Below are 23,623 nucleotides of genomic sequence, written 5' to 3'. Positions count from 1 at the left end.
AATTGCTGTGAGGTCACAGGGACAAGAAAAACTTGTTACACACGGACTCAATTGAAATCTGTTAAAGTAAGACAGACCATTTTTGGAGTGGTGGTCCATATCAATGTATTGTGATTTTCCGTACAGTAAAGTACTTTTGTATTGCACAATCATTGCAAACAAGAGTAGAATATACGAAACATTGTTTATCAGAAGCATCATATTTATTTCAAGAACTGGATGTTGGATTTGTATGGTAACTGCAGGACTTTGAGAAAAGAAGTTCGATCGAGCACGCGCTAGTGTGTACCTGTCTTTTTTCCTCCTAAGGTAAGTCTTTCCGCTCCTGGGATTGGAATGACTCCTTACCCTCTCCCTTAAAACCCACATCCTTTCGTCTTTCCCTGTCCTTCTCTCTTTCCTGATGAAGCAACCTTGGGTTGCGAAAGCTTTAAAATTGGTGTGTTTTTTATTCTATCAACATACCAGCGCTTTCTCGTTTGGTAAGTTAGAGCATCTTTTTTTTGAGGGGGGAGAGGGGGGTGGTGTCATCTCCTCTGATCCCACATGTCGTGTACATGTACTGATGTCAATAAATATTTGAAGACTGTAGTCTTAAAAGTCTTTAGTAGGCTAAATATACGCTTGTGAGAGATGGGTTTTACTATGCATTCAGTAAAAAATTCAACACTTATTTTTTGAAAGCAGGTGAATTTTAATCAGGATTCAAATACACAATATTATTCCCCATTCTTTTGGCTACAAAACACTGTTTTTTCAACGTAATCTGAATTCAGTGCAATGGCGTTACACCACTTTACGGGGAGGGCCTGTATGCCCGCATGGTACCACTCTACAAGTTGACGTCGGACTCAACATCTTGCTGCATCGATAACTTCCTTATCGTCCACTTACTGCTTCCTGTCAAGTGCATCCTTCATTGGGCCAAGCAGATGGAAGTCTGGAGGTTCCAACATTGCAGGAGTCACAGCTATGTGTGACTGACTGGCACCGGGGAGATCGGACAGGTTCCTGAAATCTTGTTGCAGTGATGAAAGGCGCCTCATCTGATGACTCGCCGTACTTTTGTTCGTTGCCAGGTCTCTGTAGGTATTCGTAAATCATTCCTTGCTAATCCACAAACTAGAAAAATATGGGATTAAGGGTGCAGTACTTCAATGGCTTACTTCTTACTTATTTAATAGAAAACAAAGAACAATCATCTCTTTGAATGGTGTAAACTAGACTGGAAAACAACAACGCAGGGTGTCCCACAAGGTTCTATCCTCGGTCCAATTCTCTTTCTATTGTATGTCAACGACTTACCATTAAACATAAATTCACCATCCGTTCCGTTTGCTGATGACAAGTCTGTCTCGATAGAAAGCGAAGAAACAGAAACGATTCCTGATAGTCACTGGTACATTAGACAGGCTAGAATCATGGTTCCTGTTAAATGGTCTGAAGCCCAACATATCAAAAACAAACTTGATTGAATTCAGAACCAAACAGTCAAGAGACCAGGAAATTAGTATAAATCGTAAAAGTGAAGAATTAACAGAAGTGCATTCTGCCAAATTTCTAGGTCTACACCTCGACAAGAGTTTAAACTGGAACACACACATTGAGTACCTGTGCTGCAAACATGTCCAATCGCAAAGTAGCATATCTTTAGTAACTTTGAGTCAGTGATAAGATATGGGATTATTTTCTGGGGGAGCTCCAATAATATATCTCATGTACTGAAGCTCCAGAAGAAAAATATCAGAAATATGTGCACTGCACAGCAAAGAGAATCATGTTGTCCATTATTACAGAAACTAAAAATTTTGACTGTCCCCTCCCTATACTTATACGAGCTAATGATATTTTTACACAACAAACCGGAATTGTTCATTATACAACAAACTTAAAGGCAAAAACATCCTAAACATGGAACTAGGGATACTAAAAAAGAAGTTACACGAAATTCTTATACACAAATGTTATTACTCATTATAAGAGTTCATGGAAGATGAACTGATAATTTGAGCAGAATCTAACCACAAATTAGCATTATATTGTGGGGGGGGGGGGGGGGGGGGGTGTAGTCTATTATCAAGATAGATATTTACCTATGCTGGAAAATAAGAAAATATAGATACTGCTACATAGACTAAATATAGTTTTAAAAATTAGTATTAGATTCTAGTTCGTAATTTTTGACGTGTCTCCTACACCTTAATCACATGTTATGAGACTAATAAATCACAATCACAAAGGTGCCTGTGGCTACATGTAGCACTGCCGCCTGTCGGAACTTCATGAAACTACAGAGGCTGAAATGGGAATATTCCACGATGTCCGAAAACAAATTCCACATTTTTTCAACCAAACTGGCTGAGAAAAAGATGTGTTGCATAACTTATTGTATCTCTACGGAACATGCATAACAAACTACCTGGCAGTTGTCCCACGATCACAGAAATGATGTTTACTCCTGAAAAACTGCACTAGTATGGTGGGAGTGTGTTCTTTACCAGACTAGTGATGTAAGTTCCAGTTGTGCTGATTTACATGTTAAACTCATCACAATGATGACTGAAATAGTCTCCTCTATGTATAAACAACTTAACACTTCTTTGCGCCTCATTGCTCCCAAATAACTCTCTTGTGCCAACATAATTAGGATATGTTGAGACTGATGAGAATACAGAAGTGTGAAAGGAATTAAACTCGTATAGATTTGCGGGGGTAAACTTCCACCTTCCAGTGCAGGGTGGAAATGCAGTTATACCCACCAGACTTAGTTTCTCCTCTGAAAACATCTACCAACAGATTATTAAACTAGACAGTGAACTCTTCACTAAAACAAAAATGAAGCATATTGTGTTGCCCCAAAACAAGATCATATTTCGAGAAACCAGATAGGGTTTGGTTTTCAGAAGACGGAGATGCAGATGTAACAAAGGTGAAACCACATTACAACCATAGTCTGTTCATGAAAGCAGTTTAGTAATCAACACAGCACTGTATCCTGAGAGGTTGTATCTACAGTATGGTTGCATTATTGTGAAACCAATAAATCGCTACAGAAATGTGCTGCACCACACACAGGATATCTTCAGCACGAGATTACCATCAAGCTCGGAAAAAATATTACTGGTAAGTGACAGTAATCAAGAAAACAGTGGAAAGTACTTTTTTCCAAAGTACAGTCATTACGGTTGAATGTTGTTTAAGAACATGAAAAAGAAAAATCTAGGACTATTTCAGACATCATCACAGATAATAGTGCTCAGTTTCATCTCTTGAATGAAAAGAGTGAAACAGAAAGCTCAGTAAAAAACGTATAGATGTCGTCCAAGGCAGTGAAATGTTAAATCTCAGTCGTATGGGATTAAGGCAAAAAAGAAGTGTTTATGGCTCTGGTTATGGGTTGCAACTGAACCAACTACTTCACTAATGACCTGTCATCTTGATATTTTCTACCCCATTGAAGATTTACTGTTCCCTTCTTGTGTTTTCTTGATGCAGTGGGCCTGCTATGCAATGCCAGTAATAGTGCTGTTGGATACTTTGTTATTTGCAGAGGCTGTAAGAGAGCTCATTTATAAACTAACTCGCTACAAAATGGTGTAACTGCCATTTTAGAGAACTCTTCTGTATATGGTTGTTCGGGTACTTAACATTTCCAAATTAGGTGGCAGATCTCTTTATTACTCAGAACAACATATGCATCTGAAATGAATCTGTTTCTGTTAGTGTTTTGCATTGTCCACAGAGGTGTTTGCTGTGTCGTCAAAGACACCTGCAAGCTGTGATGCCAAAGTATAAATACCATCCCCACAGCAGGTGGAGACTTTGACCGCATTGTGTCTTGCCAATGTCCTGCGCGCTCTCCTTTTTTATCGTTTGTAAACAAATCAAAGTGCACAGTGGAAATTTTCTGTGTGCTAACTCCTTAAACAATGGTTTTACATGACCATCTTTCCTCTGATTCTGAGGAAGAGCTGGAACAATCTGTTACATCAAAGCAGGAGAGGTGGATGACTTTTAAATAACAAACTGGGGGAAGTAATTAGGAAACCTAAATATTCTAAAGTTGCTGAACAAATAGATAAAATATGTTCCCTTAATATTATTTGGTTAACCGATTACTCAGTAAAGGTTTGAGATAATATCACATTTGCAAAGAAAAGTAATCTCGCTGTTAAAACCTGGAAGAGATTCTAAGAACTATGGGCCAATATTGCTCCCAAGTCATCTGTGTAAAACCTTTGAACATACACTGCTGGCCACCGTAAATGCAACACCAAGAAAGACAAGAGGTAGCACAACAAAATTTTTTTTGTAGATAACATGTTGACCAAGTATCAACTGATTACGTTTACAGACATCTGTGACATGTGGTTCCTGCCAGAATCAGTAGCCAGAGTAGCCGCCATTGTTGGAGATCATCGCTGCCACACGTCTCGGCATTGAGTCAAAGAGAAGTTGGATGTGTTCCTGGGGTACAGCAGCCCAAGCAGCTTCCACACGTTGCCAAAGATCATCTGGTGTGGCAGCTGGGGATGTAATCGGGGTCACTCGTTGAGCAACCATGGACCACATGTTTTCTATCGGCGAAAGATCCGGAGAGCGAGACGGCCAGGGAAGCACTTCAATCTGGTTATTGACGAAGAACCTTTGGACAATGCGTGCCACGTGTGGTCGCGCATTATACTGTTGAAATATAGCTGTGGCCGAGCCCTGAAGGTAAGGAAGGACAACTGGCTCCAGCACACTCGAATCCGACCATTGTGGTGCTGCAGACAGAAGCGTGCCTCATCAGTAAAGACGTCGTCATTCCATTCTGCCATCCACATCCGTCTGTCATCACACCATTGGCGACAGAGACGTCTATGGTTCTGCGTCAATGGTAGACGAAGCAATGGACGTCTTGCGGACAGACCACTCTGCTGTAAACGGCGTCGAATGGTAAGCGCAGACACTGGATGATGCGTTACAGACGCAATGTGCTATGCTGTGCTATGGTTCGGGATGTCACTGAGCGATCCGTCACTGCCATGCGCACAATTTGCCTATCAGCACGTGCAGTGGTGCACCGAGGTGAATGCGATCGACCACGTCGGTCCGTCGTACCCTCCTGCATCCAACGGTCACATATCCGCATTACAGTTGTTTGGTTTCGTCCAAAACGACTAGCGATTTCTCTGTATGATAATCCACAATCTCGGTAAGCCACTATCCTTCCTCTGTCGAACTCGGATACTTGATCAAACGATGTTCGCTGTTGTCTACGAGACATAACTGATCGTCTTGTGAAACAACCACAAGGTAAACCCACGTGCCGAACGTACACTCGTCGAAATCGAAGCCTTAAATGGCGCTATGAGGTGGCGCCACAGGCGCGCGTGATATGCGTCTGCACTGAAATTCTAATCAGTTGCATATCTTATCGCTGCAAACCCATGGTGTAAATTTCACTTGATTCGGATGCTTCCTTCAGGGTGTTGCATTTATGGTGGCCAGCAGTGTATAATCTTGACTCATTTCGATACATTCGTAGAACCAGAACTAATATCATCTGAACAAGCTGGTTTCAAGAGGTATAATATTCTACAGCATGTGTAATTAATCATATCCAAAAAAAAAAAAAAAACACACACACACACACACACACACACACACACACAAAATTGGGCCTGTTATCTGTTGATCACACAGCCACATAGGATGTTACCACAACGTGGAATATTTGTAAGAATGCTTTTCAAAACAACAAAGAATGGTAGTGTTGCCAGATTAATATTGATATTAAAAGACCATGGAAAATTTTGCATTGATTTTTCAGAGCAGTCACAGCAGTTGGAAAGACCAGAGGAACTGTTTACTTTAGAGAAGTGCACTGTTTCACATGTTGTTCAATGTGTGTACCAGTGACCATCATCCTCAAAACACAAAGTATTTTCTGTATTTTGACAGTCTTGCTCTGGAATTCCTAGGAATACTAAGAATACAACCAGCTGACCCTTAGTCCATCAAAGACACGAGTGGCAGAATTGTGCCTGTTAAATGCAAATAATTGGAGGGCAACTAAGCATCACCTCAGATGGGTGAGGCCGAATACAGACTCACCAGTCTAGCTATGTATCATCACTGACTGGTCAGACATCTTCAAAAACTTCACTGTGAGACGTGAATACAGAGGATTGAGATGAGAAGAAATCAGTTTGTGACCTTGTCAGTTCTCGTGGAAAGCTAGCCTCTCAGTGATGTGGACTCCAGCGGTTGGGGTTTGCTAATCTACAGCTGAATTTGCTTCCCCCATGTGGACTTATTCAGCATGTGCTGAGACAGTTAACATTGCACCAAATAATACTTCCAGCTGTCTTAAATCCATCTGACTTGAAAATTTTGCCTAGCAGTGGGAATTTTTCTACCAAAGACAGAGATAAATGCCTATGGTGATGTAGAATTTATAAGCATAAGCGATAGTAAGCATCTCCTGCATGATTACATTTACTATAGGTTACGCCCCCCCCCCCCTCCACCCCTATCTTTCTCTCTCTCTCTCTCTCTCTCTATCTCTTTCATCACTAGTGTGGTTTCACTGTTGGATGACAGCAATATTCTCAAGTATCTGAATCCCTAGAATCCCTCACATCCTTTGATTTATGTTAGTTCATTGTCCTTTCTTGTACTGCATAATATTGTATTTTTTGAATGTTAAGATCTAAGGTTAGAGTCCCAGACAGCCACACAGTTTTAACCTGCCAAGAAGTTTAAAATCATTACACACACTGTTGCAGAGTGAAAATTCATTCTTGGTGTTAGTCATTCAGTATTTCTCATATTTTCCCATCAGCATTTGCAGTATATAGCTTGCCATTTTCCGTATCTTCAACTGCAGTAACCTGAGTGGTAAGCTGGAGGTACGGATGGAATAATAAGGTGGAGATATGAATGAAATAAATAAATAAAGTCACAGTATAACATTCCAGTATTCTGTCAGAGTCAGACAGTGAATAAGGTGGTCATCAAAAGTAGCTACAAAATGTGGTGACTGAAAGTGAAAATGATGACGATGATGGGGTATAGACCCAGGGAAGAAGTGGATGACAATAGGACTGGTTAGCATAATTTGAGCTCATTGCTTTGTTCGACATTTCATCTTTGTTGTTGCCCATTACCTGTGTTCTTCAGAGTGTCACTTGCTGTCCACTGTAAATATCTGGAGTTCGCAAATAATGACCTTTTGCTACCATTTTATTTGTAACTTCAATATTGATGTATCCTTTTATTTCATCTGTGTTGATAGTATTGAATGTGTTTCCTACCCCTTTCCTAATAGTTCTTACTTCTTGTTTTCTTACTTCTTGTTTTCATTTGAAGTAACCACACATTCTGAAAGTTAATGTTGGTGTCAATTCCCTCATTTTTGCGCCTGTGTTATTGTTCTTGTAGAATTAATAAACAGCCAATCAGTGCTAAATGGAAGCTTTATTTAAACCGTTTTGTGTGTGTGTGGGGGGGGGGCTAAGGAGAGCTTCCGACAAGAGACGGCACTAGTAGTATGTAGGAAGACCGTGCACAATAGTGAATGAACATTATTATGCCAGCAAGTTTAGCATAATAATGTTCATTCACTGTCACGCACCCTCGTCGCACATTCTACTGGTGCCCTCTCTTGCCAGAATTTTTCCTGGGCCCAAGTATTGCACACACGACACTTGTGCACTAGCTGTACAGCGGTGAGGTAACACTAAATGACAACCTCCATATTCTGCATGCTTTAATTGTTGTTGTTGTTGTGGTCTTCAGTCCTGAGACTGGTTTGATGCAGCTCTCCTGCTACTCTATCCTGTGCAAGCTTTTTCATCTCCCAGTACCTACTGCAACCTACATCCTTCTGAATCTGCTTAGTGTATTCATCTCTTGGTCTCCCTCTACGATTTTTACCCTCCACGCTGCCCTCCAAAACTAAATTCGCGATCCCTCGATGTCCTACCAACCGATCCCTTCTTCTAGTCAAGTTGTGCCACAAACTCCTCTTCTCCCCAAACCTATTCAATACTTCCTCATTAGTTATGTGATCTATCCATCTAATCTTTCAGCATTCTTCTGTAGCACCACATTTCGAAAGCTTCTATTCGCTTCTTGTCTAAACTATTTATCGTCCATGTTTCACTTACAAACATGGCTACACTCCATACAAATACTTTCAGAAATGACTTCCTGAGACTTAAATCTATACTCGATGTTAACAAATTTCTCTTCTTCAGAAACACTTTCGTTGCCATTGCCAGTCTACATTTTATATCCTCTCTACTTCGACCATCATCTGTTATTTTGCTCCCCAAATAGCAAAACTCCTTTACTACTTTAAGCGTCTCATTTTCTAATCTGATTCCCACAGAATCACCCGATTTACTTCGACTACATTCCATTATCCTCACTTTACTTTTGTTGATGTTCATCTTATATCCTCCTTTCAAGACACTATCCATTCCGTTCAACTGCTCTTCAAAGTCCTTTGCTGTCTCTAACTTAATTATTATTGAAGTGAAATTTTATATCTGACCGATGCCTTTTGGCTATATTTTTAATGTACCACTGTTAACCTGTTTAGGTCGTCATTATTTGCTTCCGAAAAACCGTGGTAAATGGGTATTAATAATCCTTCCATATTACAGCTGTTTGGCTGTTTACTGATTCTACAAGGTGATTTCATCCTTTGGTTATTGCTCCAGTCATTTACAAATTTTCTTTATAGAAGCTATGTTATTGTGTAGTTCTGATACAACTGACAAGGAGGCAATACAGACGTTCAACGACGTCCCGAACCTGCGTCACGTGAGCATGCAGCGCAGTGCTACATCCCGCGTCTTTCGTGCTCTCTACAACGGATGCCCCAAACTCTTGGAGCTGCACCTGCATGTCACCCAGGAGCTCAGCTACTCAGTAAGTGTTACATCCTTTAGATTAAAGTCTCACCTCTTGATACTGCATGTCCTCTTTTGCTAACAATTTTTACTATTAAATACCTGTAGGTTAGTAATAAGGACTAACTAAGCATTCCAAAGCTTGTGTAATACAACCATTCCTGGCCTGTACAACCTTGTTAGACAGTATAAATTTTTTTTACCAGATATTTGTTAGCATCATAATTTTCAGTCAAAAATTAAGTCAGCTGCAGAGAGAGGCTGTGGGTCTACCCCTGCCTTGGTCTCTGTCTGAGATTAATCGTCCATGGCTCATTACTTTGATTGACTTTGCATGTATGGTTAGGTAAAATAACCAAATTATTTCACTCAGTGATTCCTCTGGAAGAGATTTGTGCACATTATTCAAAATGATGATGCTCTAGAACAGGGGCGGGCAAACGTTGCACGTGGCTCATGAGCGCACAGCGGTGCATGTGTGCAGCTCGCGTGCAATTGTCGACCGGGGCAGTGGCGACAGCCGGCAGGTTGCGGCAGTGTAGTGTCAGGCTAAGCTACGAGCTACGGACATTGAAGTGTAGCAACCACTACGTAGTGAACGTTTTATTTCGAGAACCGGAAAATGCAGAGTGAAACAAGGAAATGGAGAAGTGGAGATTTGCTATCTTTTAAAAAAGTAATGGGAGTATAATTTTTTCTTTGTGCTAAAATGTGAAAATTCGAAATGTTTAATGTGTGGCAGTATTCTCGCTGGTCAGCGGAAGTTTAGTATTGGAGGCCGTTATAATAAATTTCACAAATACAAGTACAATTTATTGTCGGATTCTGAGCGGATGGGGAAACTGACTGAGCTTAAGAAGAGCGATCTGACAATACTAGATGAATCCGTCGTAGTTGCTGTGGTCACGAGAGATCTGCGACTTCCTTTTGTCATGTCTCTCAACCAACTGATTTAACATTTTATGGAGCACTGTTTTCAATTTTTCAGGACGACAACAATAATAGCCCAGCGGTATGTGCAAGTTATAAGATCGCGCTTAATATAGCGTGAGCTGGAAAACCATTTGCTGAATTAATAAGTCTCAGTTAAGACCAAACATCACTGATGAAAATTTACGTAACTGTTTGCGTTCATCTGTATGTAGAAATTTTGTTCCAGATATTAAACATATTATAAACTCCACCTGTGATAATTAAATAAAACGTATCGTACGTAATAGGTACTCTTTCAAACCATGATTTCTTTCAAGCACTTCTACTAACCTTATTCCTTCATTCAATAAAGCAAGCTAGGAAACAAAATGCATTACAGAGGAAGGAGCAGAGAGACGGTATGGTGGGGAGGGGAGAGAAGTGGGTGGCCAGCTTGCCCCTGTGTGCACTCAGAACATCTGTTAACTGCACGCGTGCAAGCGCACCGCACACGTGCAGGATTCCTGCCCGCTCCTGCTCTAGAACAAAAATCTTAGATTTGACCGTACTTGAAGGGCTTTTTCTTTATTGTTTGCTTTCAGGACATGCCCATTCAGTCAGTCCTGGTGAAATGTCACTTACGTTGACACAACTGCATCAACAGAGTAACACCCAGTCCCCTAGCGGAGAAAATTCCCAACCCAGCAAATTTGCTTAAGAATACTACGGTATGTTGATGATTTTCACTTATGGACCGTCTGACAGCAACTGAATAAAACACAATTTTAGTGCCATACGCGTTTCGCCTTTATTTTCTGCAAGGCATCATCAGTGGCCTGTAATATGTACATATGTTAGCTATTTTATTTACATTTTTGTCACTGTGCCTATAGGTTATAAACAGTTCTGGTGGTTGGTATTTCCTATTAAGTAGTAATGTTTTGAACTGTACTTACAGGTTGCGTAGACAGTTTCTTACACATTACGCTCCTGTTGCATTTTTGGTCTTGTTCTTCTTCCTATGAGCGCCAATTTGCTGTTTTTTCTGCATTCCACAGCACTATGCACTGAACGCTTTTTTTAAATGCAATGTTTTGGTTTCTGTTGCCGACTGTCAAATGTTTTTGCCAAAGATCGAATATTACTGCCAAACTTATGAGTGTAACTATCGAAGTATCTGTGGTCTGTTCGTGTATGCATTTGTGTGTGCGCTTGTGTATGTGTGTGTGTGTGTGTGTGTGTGTGTGTGTGTGTGTGTGTGTGTGTATTTTGGTGTTACATACTTTTTTTATGTTATCATTTCCTTTATTAAGTGTAGTAAGGAGCCTGTGCTGATGTGTGTTTGTTCATTTATCACGTTTGTTTTCTGCTAGGAACAACGGGTATGACACTCATGTGGTACACAGGCTCAATCAAAAAATAAAAACACAAATAAAAAACAAACACAACATTTCCACAATACAAAAGAACTCACAAGCTGAAAACTTACAAACACACTCAACAAACACACACAATGACAACACCACACAGAAAAGAACCAGATGGTACACCATGACCTACACACATAAACTAACACACAGAGTTGCAAACATCCTAAAGAGACAGGGCTTCAAAATAGCATATAAGCCTGGGCAAACCCTTCAATCACACCTACGCCAGCCAGCTACCAAAAGGGACAAATTCCAACAATCAGGAATATATAAACTTGAATGTCAAAGTTGTGATGCAGTATACATAGGCATGACATGCAGGAATTTTGAAACAAGATACAAAGAACATATCAGATGTTGGAAGTATGAAACAAACCATTCCACATTTGCAGAGCATTTAAAACACTACAACCATCATCCTACAAACATGGAACAAGAAATGAAAATAATGAGAATAAGCAACCATGACAAACATCTTATACAAATGCAAGAAAACTTCCACATCCAGAAAGCCATAGCAGAAAACAAACATGTGATAAATGAACAAACACACATCAGCACAGGCTCCCTACTACACTTAATAAAGGAAATTATGACTATATATATATATATATATATATATATATATATATATAATATGGTTATAATAGAGGGAAACATTCCATGTAGGAAATATATATCTAAAAACAAAGATGATGTGACTTACCAAATGAAAGTGCTGGCAGGTCGACAGACACACAAACAAACACAAACATACACACAAAATTCAAGCTTTCGCAACAAACTGTTGCCTCATCAGGAAAGAGGGAAGGAGAGGGAAAGACGAAAGGATGTGGGTTCTAAGGGAGAGGGTAAGGAGTCATTCCAATCCCGGGAGCGGAATTGGAATGACTCCTTACCCTCTCCCTTAGAACCCACATCCTTTCGTCTTTCCCTCTCCTTCCCTCTTTCCTGATGAGGCAACAGTTTGTTGCGAAAGCTTGAATTTTGTGTGTATGTTTGTGTTTGTTTGTGTGTCTGTCGACCTGCCAGCACTTTCATTTGGTAAGTCACATCATCTTTGTTTTTAGATATATATATAATCACCAAAATACAGACACACACACACACACACACACAGCCCCCCCCCCCCCCCTCAAAAAAAAAAAAGGCATAACACCAAAATACAGACAGACACACATACAATGCACACATATATATATATATATATATATCACACCAAAACACACACACACATACACAGGACATAAACAAAAATAAACAATTAAATACAATAAAATAAAATAAAATTAAATTAAATTAATATGACACCAAAAAAAACACACACACACACACACACACACACACACACACACACATACACAAGCGCACACACAAATGCATACACGAACAGACCACAGATACTTTGATAGTTACACTCATAAGTTTGGCAGTAATATTCGATCTTTGGCAAAAACATTTGACAGTCGGCAACAGAAACCAAAACATTGCATTTAAAAAAGGCGTTCAGTGCATAGTGCTGTGGAATGCAGAAAAAACAGCAAATTGGCGCTCATAGGAAGAAGAACAAGACCAAAAATGCAACAGGAGCGTAATATGTAAGAAACTGTCTACGCAACCTGTAAGTACAGTTCAAAACATTACTACTTAATAGGAAATACCAACCACCAGAACTGTTTATAACCTATAGGCACAGTGACAAAAATGTAAATAAAATAGCTAACATATGTACATATTACAGGCCACTGATGATGCCTTGCAGAAAATAAAGGCGAAACGCGTATGGCACTAAAATTGTGTTTTATTCAGTTGCTGTCAGACGGTCCATAAGTGAAAATCATCAACATACCGTAGTATTACGCGCAACTGAGGAGGACAGGACCAAAAAATTGAAGATTGCTTAAGAATCTTCTGTGCAGCTACCGAAGCAGAGTACTTACAGGGCGTAACAGCAATATTGCGGCTGGAGATAAAATTCGAGCTGCAAGATGGCTGAGGGGACAGCGGAGTTAGCAACACTGTCTAATATTTTGGCTTGGCATACAAAAGAAATTACACAGTCCAGTGACATTAATGTGACCTCCACCTGTGTTCAACATCAGTGTGCAATAACCTCTCACAGACGACACGTGGCAGCATTAGCAGTGGAGGGTCTATAAAGCGTGTCGGGAGGAAATGAAAACGGTTCAGTTTTTGTCATGATGTGGAAAAGACAGATATATTGTCAGTCACATGCCTCATACAAAATTGAACTTCACAGAAACATTGCAAGAATTTGTTTCTGTTAGGGGAGCCTACCTATGGTACCAATTGGGTTAGCAACCTGGAAGGAGCTAGTGCAGCTAGTGTGGGGCATTTATGTGATGTCCCAAAGGGCATGGTCATTAACTTTTGGACCAAGGATGGAAGCTTGCCAAAATGGCACTATTGGAAACCAGTGCAGAGGCATCTGTGGTGCACCACAGGTCTTGGATGGCAGGGGTGAATGACGGCTGTGGAGATGTGTGTATGCGAATAGATGCGTAACTGTTGAGCAACTGACCCCCAGATGAATCAAGGGCGGGCTACTCACAATGTCTCCTCAATGACCATTCAGTGAAAGAAAGTTTCTGTGTATGGGCTTTTGCTGCAGGTGCCTTGTTGATGCACCGCATGCTGACTGCCGTTCATCAGCAGTGAGGGGTGGAATCTGCATGTCGATACCGCAACTGGAAGTCACTGAGTGGCAATAGGTGGACTTACCAGATGAATGATGTTTCATCCTCTGTCGGACAGATCACCATCGTTGTACGGTCTTGCGGCAATCGAAAGGGGCCCAATGTGGAGGAGGGAGGGTAACGGTCTGGGGAACTTTTTTGTGACATTCCCTGGGTGACATCATTCTGGAAGACACAGTGGATCACACAAGTATGGATATACCGTCACAGACTATGTTCACCCCTACATGTAGTTTGCTTCTCCTCAGCTGGCAGGACAATGCAATGTCTCACACAGCTCGCTGTGTATGTGTGTGGTTTGATGATCACCATGATTGGTCTGCTGCACTCCACAGACCACCAGACTTCTGGATTTAGACCGATTCGAGAAACTGTGGGACCACCTCAGTCGGGCTGTTTAAAATGGATCCTTGAGCGAGAAATTGAACACAGCTGGCAACGGTACTGGAATCGCTACAGTTCCACACCCTTGTCGGTGCCTTCCAGAACCTCAATGATACTCTTCCTGCATGTCTTGCAGTGGTCCATGCTACAAAAACTGGCTATACAGGGTTTACACAGGTGGTCACATTAATGTGACTGATTGTTACAGTACTGGCCATTAAAATTGCTACACCACGAAGATGACGTGCTACAGACGTGAAATTTAACCGACAGGAAGAAGATGCTGTGATATGCAAATGATTAGCTTTTCAGACATTCACACAAGGTTGGCGACACCCAGAACGTGCTGACATGAGGAACGTTTACAACCGATTTCTCATACACAAACAGCAGTTGACCAGTGTTGCTTGGTGAAACATTGTTGTGATGCCACGTGTAAGGAGGAGAAATGTGTACTATCACGTTTACGATTTTGATAAATGTCGGATTGTAGCCTATCGCGATTGCAGTTTATCGTATTATCGTATCGCGAAATTGCTGCTCGCGATGGTCGAGAACCAATGACTCTTAGCAGAATATGGAATTGGTGGGTTCGGGAGGGTAATATGGAACACCATGCTGGATCCCAATGGCCTCGTATCACTAGCAATTGAGATGACAGGCATCTTATCCGCATGGCTGTAACAGATCGTGCAGCCACGTCTCGATCCCTGAGTCAGCAAATGGGGACGTTTGTAAGACAACAACCAACTGCACGAACAGTTCGACGACGTGTGCAGCAGCATGGACTATCAGCTCGGAGACCGCGGCTGCTGTTACCCTTGACGCTGCATCACAGACAGGAGCGCCTGCGATGGTGTACTCGACGATGAACCAGGGTGCACGAATGGGAAAACGTCATTTTTTTTGGATGAATCCAGGTTCTGTTTACAGCATCATGATGGTCGCATCCGTGTTTGGCGACATCGCGGTGAACGCACATTGGAAGTGTATATTCGTCATCGCCATACTGGTGTATCACCCAGCATGATGGTATGGGGTGACATTGGTTACACGTCTCAATCACCTCTTGTTTGCATTGACGCCACTTTGAACAGTGGATGTTACATTTCAGATGTGTTACGACCCGTGGCTCTACCCTTCATTCGATCCCTGCGAAACCCTACTTTTCAACAGGATAATGCACGACCGCATGTTGCAGGTCCAGTACGGACCTTTCTGGATACAGAAAATGTTCGACTGCTGCCCTGGCCAGCACATTCTCCAGATCTCTCACCAACTGAAAACGTCTGGTCAATGGTGGCCGAGTAACTGGCTCGCACAATACGCCAGTCACAACTCTTGATGAACTGTGGTATCGTGTTGAAGCTGCATGGGCAGCTGTACCTGTACACGCCATCCAAGTTGTGTTTGGCTCAATGCCCAGGCGTATCAAGGCCCTTATTACAGCCAGAGGTGGTTGTTCTGGGCACTGATTTCTCAGGATCTATGCAGCGAAATTGCGTGAAAATGTAATCACATGTCAGTTCTAGTATAATATATTTGTCCAATGAATACCTTGTTTATCATCTGCATTTCTTCTTGGTGTAGAAATTTTAATGGCCAGTGGTGTATATTGGCTCAATTGGGAAACAATATAAATCCAGGAGTCCTGGTAAAATCTGCATATATCCTTAATCCCCATTAATGCACAAGGTATAACGAGTAAGACACACAGAGATCTAATGGGTGAGAGAGAAATCAGAGCAACGATTGCACTCTCCACATGGAGAGTTTTCCTTTAATACTGCAATATTGTTTGCTACAGCAACAGTCACCTCAGTGGTGTGCCAATTTACTGGAAGAAATGAGAAACTCATCTTTCATAGTGATAGTTGCATGGCACAACTCATCTTCAACACTGTCCATCTAAAAGTGATCTCATCTTCTAACTTGAAAACTGACAGCCTTCCTTTGCTCTTCGGCTTCCGTAAATCTGCTGCACTAGCTCCTTCCAGGTTGCCAACCCAATTGCTGCTGTAGGAAGGCTCTTTTCACAGGAACAACACAAGAATTTGTTTCTGTTAAGTTCAATTTTGTACGAGGCATGAGACTGGCACTCTGTCTGTCTTTTCCACAAAGCTTGGCTGTAACGGCCTCGCTCTCACTTCCAGCCATTGTACAAAATTCTTCACGGTGTGCAACTGAGAGCTATGTATAGCCAGATACGCACTGTGTGTCAGTCATTCTTTCTCCATCTCTCTTCCTCACTCCACTGACAGTTTTTAAAAAATCCATCCATCCATACATATTATAAAAATTGGTATATGTATGTGTGTATGTTCCACATCTCCTAAGTCATTGAACTGATTTCAACCAATGTTGAAACGCGTATTCCTTACTGTCGGGCAACAATCGCTGTGGGGATAAGAACCACCAACCTGTCACAGTTAAGGAGATATGATGTCATAAATAATGAGATGTGTGAAAAACTGCCACATCATGTATAATGTTTAAATTTCTTACTTCTGTCCTACTAACTCTGTTCGCAATAAGTTTCGCAGGCAGTATCCACGTATGCCACTGAATGTACCTACACAGATACATCATTGTCAACACACTGTTCGAGAGATGTGAGGTCATAAACATTGGTATGTGTGAAAAAATACGTATTTAATTTTTAATACTATTTTTCTTTATTACTAAGACGCTCCTAAAGTCAAGTCAGCCTAAGGAAATCCCTGACATCAGGCAGTGCTGTTTGAGAGCTTTCAACTGTGAAGTGCAAATGGATGTAGGTGAATACAGTAGCTGTCTCTGGAACTCTGAAGAGGTGGTGCCATAGAGATTAATATTAACTAACTTTCTTTTGTTGGAGTGTGGTCCATCTGTTATGCTGCTGTGCAACTAGTGCTGAAATTTGATTATGTGCTTCAAAACTGACAAAAAACAATTGTTTAAACACCTTGTAATGATGCTTCTTTCCTCTCAAGGTTTCCCAGTCCTTTGTTTGAAGGTGTGTATGTGTATACTAGGGAAATTGCTGTTTGGTTGCAGGTGTTGAAGAACTTGGTTGAGAAGTGCTCCAAAATACAAAAGCTGAGGATATCCAATGAATTGCTGAAGTCTGAGAAATTTTCGGAGGCGGTGTCACAACTGCAGCATCTCCGTGTGCTGAATCTGGAAGTACACTTTGCCGAAAGCACGCCCGTGTTGCGACCTTTGGGTGATGGATGCCCACAACTAAGCGAGGTTGACTTCGGATTCTCAGTTCTCGATATGGATGATTTGAGGTACTTCCTGAATGCCAAGAGGAACACCCTGAAGGCCATATGCATAAAGTGTGCTGTGGTTGGAAGAAAGTAAGTGCTATTATCCCTGCTCGTATGATTATCTAGGATATCATAGAGTGACTAAACTTCACATGCATTCAGTCTTTTCATAGTACGCAATATCTTATTGTTTCTGGTTGTTTGTAATTGTAAATTCTGCATATTTTATCCTCATCTGTGTAAAGATACCCATTACGTACAAAATGTGAGGAAGACTACTATCCTAGAACCCAGTACCAGTTGCCAGAGTAGGGGCAACAAAAATTAGATTTTCAATATTTCGCATTATTATTAACCAAATTTAAAATCTTAAAATTCTGTCATAATCTAGTTGTTTAGAGACATAATCTTAAGATAAAAGACTAACGCAATAAGACAAGTATTAGTGTTACAGACTGTGTTTTTGGCTTTAGGCAGTGTAATGGATGGCATGTAAATACACGGACTTCCCTTATTCAGTATTTGGAAGTGAGGGCACTTAGCAACTTCGAACAAAGTTAACACTTAATTTTAAACCTGTACGAAACTTTTTCTCGCTAATGACCTCCTGTGCCCCTTCATGCCTTCCCACCGGCCCCCCCCCCCCTCCCTCCTGCCCCCATATACATTTAAAATGATGAAAGGAAACAACTTTATCACTTACTACATTTCTGATGTTCGTACAGTCAAATTTTAGTGTCAGGCATGTAGTTTCAATTTATTATTTCTTTGCTATTAACTCTGTTTGCAACACTCTTTGCGTAAAGTAACTACATGCATCAGGTAATGTGCTGCAAAATTATATCACTGTATGAGATGTAGTTCTGAAGATATGATAACATAAACATTGAGATGTCAGAAAAAAAAATAGCTTTTGCTTAAAATTAAGTGCAAATTACCCAGTTTAATTTCATCCAGTGTTTCATAATGAGAGCTCTTAGCGACTTCCAATAAACTTTAAGCATAGTTTTGAGCATTTCCTAAACTTTTTCTCAGTTACATGTTCAAAGGCAAATATTTAACAAAAGAATCGGGTCTTTACTCATTATTGCTGTTGTACCATTAACCCTTAACTGCTTGCACTGCGTCAGTACAAGCCTAGAGTTGTTCCTTCTGTTGTTGATCTTTGACATGATGAGGAGCAAAGGGATCTGACACCTGTAAATTCCTCTTTGTGCGTCTGTCTCCTATGCTCTATTTAAAACCCTTGCTGCTCTCATTGTTTCTTCATACGTGTCTTTACCCCTACGCAACTATCCACCAAGTTTGGCTGTAACGGCCTCGCTCTCACTTCCAGTCTTAGGAAGCGGCCATTGTACAAAATTCTTCACGGTGTGCAACTGAGAGCTATGTATAGCCAGATACGCACTGTGTGTCAGTCATTCTTTCTCCATCTCTCTTCCTCACTCCACTGACAGTTTTTAAAAAATCCATCCATACATATTATAAAAATTGGCATATGTAAGTGTGTATGTTCCACATCTCCTAAGTCACTGAACTGATTTCAACCAATGTTGAACGCGTTAATCGCATACGAAGTTATGCAAGAGTTCCTAACAACTGATGATGAACAGTCTCTGTCTGAAGACAGCTCAGGGGGGGGGGGGGGGGCTATTATGAAATAACACCAATGATGTAGAACTCATGCAAATATATGGGATGAGCACAAAGTGTTGCCCTGATTATAAAAATGTATAACAGAATAACCGTTTGACATAATAAGTTACATTTGATGCCGTTACATAGGTTAGTGTTACTAGTTTTTTGTAAGACCACTTACATTAGTAAACCTCAACATGTGCTTCCTTGGCAGCTTAGAGAATGTCGAGGCAGTATTCCAGTTCCTGCCAGGTGTTTCATAACGTGTTCTGTCACAGTACCCACAGCAGCTTGTATCCTAGCCTTCAGTCCGTCGACGTCAGCAACTGGTGTGACAAAGACTCTGTCCATGATTTAGCCCCAGAAAAAAAAAGTCAAGAGGGCGTAATGTCTGGAGAGGGGAGTAATGTCCAGATCAGTGGATTGGAAGGAACGGTCCAACACCCTGGCTACCCTGCTCTCCAGAATGAAAATTATTATGTCAAACGGTTATTCTATAATAAATTGTTATAATCAGGGTAAGACTTTGTGCTCACCCTGAACTTCGTTTTTAACAGTATCAGCTTTCCAATCAAAATAAAGTAACCTATAATGGCAATATTAATAATTAAATAGTCGTATGCTGCTGTTTAATAAGTCACTCATTCCTTTCATTAAATTAAACTACATTTCTAAAACGTAACATTAAAGTATTAAATGCAGAGTGATCTGTGGCATCAGCTACAGTTTAGAAACCTTACAAGTTGATGCAGTGAACAAAGCACTACCACTTGTTCATTAACCAATGTTATGAACACAAATCTTTTACCCACTCCACTGTACAGTACTTCCAGCTCCAGGCTTTGGATGGCTGCAGTGGGGCTGAGCAAATGCCTACTGGTGTAAGGTGTCTGATACCTACTGGTGTAAGGTGTCTGCGTACTAAATGAATACTACTTATGACCTCAACTGCAACCACCTTCAACAGTGAATAAACACACAAATGTTATCTATCCTTCAAAAATTAATAAAGCCCAAATAAACAAAATATAATCTGACTGTTTGAGTTATAGTTTTACAGATGCCCTTATTTATATGGTACAATGTAACATTTTGTGTAATATCTGTTGGTTGGTTGGTTGTTTGGGGAAGGAGACCAGACAGCATGGTCATCGGTCTCATCGCATTAGGGAAGGAAGTCGGCCGTGCCCTTTCGGAGGAACCATCCCAGCATTTGCCTGGAATGATTTAGGGAAATCACGGAAAACCTAAATCAGGATGGCCGGACACGGGATTGAACCGTCGTACTCCCGAATGCGAGTCCAGTGTCTAACTAATATCTGTAATACTTTAGTGTTGCCTATTGATCAACCTCCCCCAACGGTGTTTAGTATTTGCCTAGTAAGCAAGACAGAAACTCATATTTATGCTTTCACATATGAAGGTGTTATACAGGGTTTATTAAAAAGAATCATCCTGTTTGGCACATCTGTATTTCTGAAAATAATAAACATATACAATTAATTCTGTTTTTTTGATGAATGGGAAACTCAATTTTTTTTTCTTATGCCTTTTCATAGGTGTTCAATACGCCCCCCCCCCCCCCCCCCCCCCCCCCCCTTGAGGGGCACGGCATAAGTCAATGCAGTATTCAAATTTTTCCCACTCTGCAGTGAGCATGTCTTGAGGTACAGCTTTCACAGCTCCTGTTATGTGATGTCTCTATTGATTTATTGTTGTTGGTAATGGTGTCACATAAACAGAGTCGCTTGTAAATCTCTACAAGAAATAATCACATACAGTCAGGTCTGGTGACCTTGGAGGTCAGTAATGCAAGGTTGAATCATATGGTGCAGTGTGACTGATCCATCATTCAGTAATGCTTTGATTTAAAAATTCCCGCACTTCCAGGTGCCAGTGTGGTGGTGCCCCATCTGTTGGTAAATTAAGTCATTGGAATCAGTCTCCAACTGTGGGAAATGAAAGTTCTCAAGCATATTGGGAAATGTGCTTCCTGTAAGAGTGTTCACTGCAAAGAAAAATGGACCGTATACCTTTTCCCACAAAACACATTAAATTTTGAAGAGTCCCTCTCACGTTGTACAACTTCATGTGGTTGTTCCGTACCCCATATTCTTATATTATTACGGTCTATCTTTCCATTTACATGGCAGATGCATTCGCCGTCTGTGCCCGACACACTGGGACGGTTCAGCGATTTGTCTTTACATAAACAACTTGTTTCTCGGAATTGTTCATGCCGTTGTCTAAATGTTCTGTGCTGTAGGAGGATCCATACCATGCCTAGTACAAAAGTCACGCTGAGCAGTTATTACTGACCTGTACTGCACAAAATGTAGAACACAAAATGCTTTCTGTTATCACGACACCATTTTTCCAAGAGCTGAAGTGGGCGCATACTGCTGCTACCTAGCGGAAACCATATAAAACTCAAGAGTTTGTTCTTTCCAACAGTACGTTGTTCACACACATATCTCAAATAACGTAATAGTTATGATTTCTTTTTAAAATTGGATGATTTTTTTTATTCATTCTGTATACACTGGAGGAACAGTGACAATATTATGAAAAGAATAGCTTGTTACTCACCATATAGAGGAAATGTTGAGTCGCAGACAGGCACATCAAAAAGACTGCTAAACAAGTAAGCATTCAGCCAGAAAGTCTTCCTCTGAATTAGACGACACACACGCGCGCCCACACACACACACACACACACACACACACACACACACACACACACACACACACACACACACACACACAGCTGCTGTCCAGAGACAGTTGTCAGAGACATGGTCATGTGTATGAGAGTTGCATTTGCATGAATGTGTGTTATCTAATTATTCCAGCCTGGATTTTTCATTGTTTGATACAACGAAGAAAGCTGTCCATAGTGAGACAGGATCATAGCATGGTATGAAGTATTCATTGTTAAAATGCGATATGTGGAAAATTGTTGAAATTTGTCCAAGTCATCTTGTGTACTCCTACAGCCACTCAACGACGACACATTCCTGTACACCATAGCAACGTCAGGAAACAGCCGCAGGTTGCTGCTCACTCTGCCTGCTGGATCATTTACATCTATAGAAGAATCCAAGTATTTCGTCTAAGCCTTGTCCTTTCGCATCATTGTTCCTCTGCTGCTTTCAGTTGTTGCCAGCTGCTCTCTTTGAAACACTCAACAACCAGTATCTCTTTAAATATATCCAGGCCACATCTCCTTACTCTCCTAGATTTCTGCAGTTTCTTCAGTTTTAATCGGCGGTTCACAACCAATAAATTATGTTTACAGTTCACATTTGCCCATGGAAATATTTGCAGTTAAAAATCTAGTCCTCCTTCCGGTGTTTCCATATGTCTATTACATCTACAACCTCCTCTCATGATTATAAAACCAACTTCTTGCAATGATTAAATTATGCTCTGTGCAAGATTCTATCAGATGGCTTCCCCCTGCCTTACTTTATCTCAATCCATTTCTGCTACTATCAAATTTGTCCCCTGTTACAAATAAATTTTCATCTCCCTTAACTATCAAAATTATTTCTTTTATCTCATTGGACAGTGTTTCAGTCTCTTCATCTGCGGAGTTAGTAGGCATATAAACTTGTATTACTGTGGCATATTTTGGCTGTGTGTGCATCTTGGATGCGATGATTCACTGGTTGTGCTGTTGATAGTAACTTCCCTGCATTCCTATTTTCTTATTTATCATTTGACGTATTCCTGTCGATTTTTGATTTATAACCCTCTATTCACCTGCTCCTGTACTAATACCCACTATATCCAACTTCACCCTAACCATTTCCTTTTCATTGTCTAACCTACTTACTCAATTAAAGGTTGTTACAGTCCACTCTCCGACTCATCGAACGCCAATTTGGTTTTTCCTGATGATGGCATCCTACTGAGTAATCCACATCTGGAGACTGGAGTGAAGACTTACTTCACCTCCAGAATATTTTACCCGAGAGGGTGACATCATTATTTAATTGTATGGTACAGCCACATACCCTTGGAAAAAAATAACGGTTGTAGTTTCCCATGCTTTGTCATTTGCAGTACCAGCATGGCAAGGTCATGTTTGGCTAAAGTTACAATCCCAGGCCAGTCAATCATCCAGACTTTTGTCCCTGCAACTATGGGAAAGGCTGCTGTCCCTCTTGAGCAACTACACGTTTCTCTGATCTATACACAGATACCCTTACAGTGTCATTGCACCTGTGGTATGCCCACCCGTATTGTTGAGTCACGCATGCCACCACCCCATTTGACAACCTCCAAAAAACATAGGGGACATCTAACAGCTGCTGCTATCGAGTGTTTGCATAGACAAAGTCTGTCGTCAGGAAGTTTTCAAAATCTCTTCCACAGGGCTT

At 40.9% G+C, this 23,623-nt stretch overlaps 1 protein-coding gene across 1 annotated transcript in view; it reads left to right on the top strand.

The window, feature by feature from the left end:
- LOC126428205 (F-box/LRR-repeat protein 7-like) overlaps positions 1 to 23,623 on the top strand; it is a 109,085-nt gene that overhangs the window by 36,419 nt on the left and 49,043 nt on the right. The window contains exons 3-4 of the mRNA XM_050090118.1: positions 8,757 to 8,925; positions 17,386 to 17,690. Of these exons, the coding sequence (XP_049946075.1) occupies positions 8,757 to 8,925; positions 17,386 to 17,690 (474 nt within the window). The remainder of the gene's footprint in view (positions 1 to 8,756; positions 8,926 to 17,385; positions 17,691 to 23,623) is intronic.

The sequence above is a fragment of the Schistocerca serialis genome, chromosome 12 (genome assembly GCF_023864345.2).
Source record: "Schistocerca serialis cubense isolate TAMUIC-IGC-003099 chromosome 12, iqSchSeri2.2, whole genome shotgun sequence".
Lineage (NCBI taxonomy): Eukaryota > Metazoa > Arthropoda > Insecta > Orthoptera > Acrididae > Schistocerca > Schistocerca serialis.
Note: the sequence above shows the minus strand (reverse complement) of the source record. Positions and strands in the feature narration are given on the sequence as shown.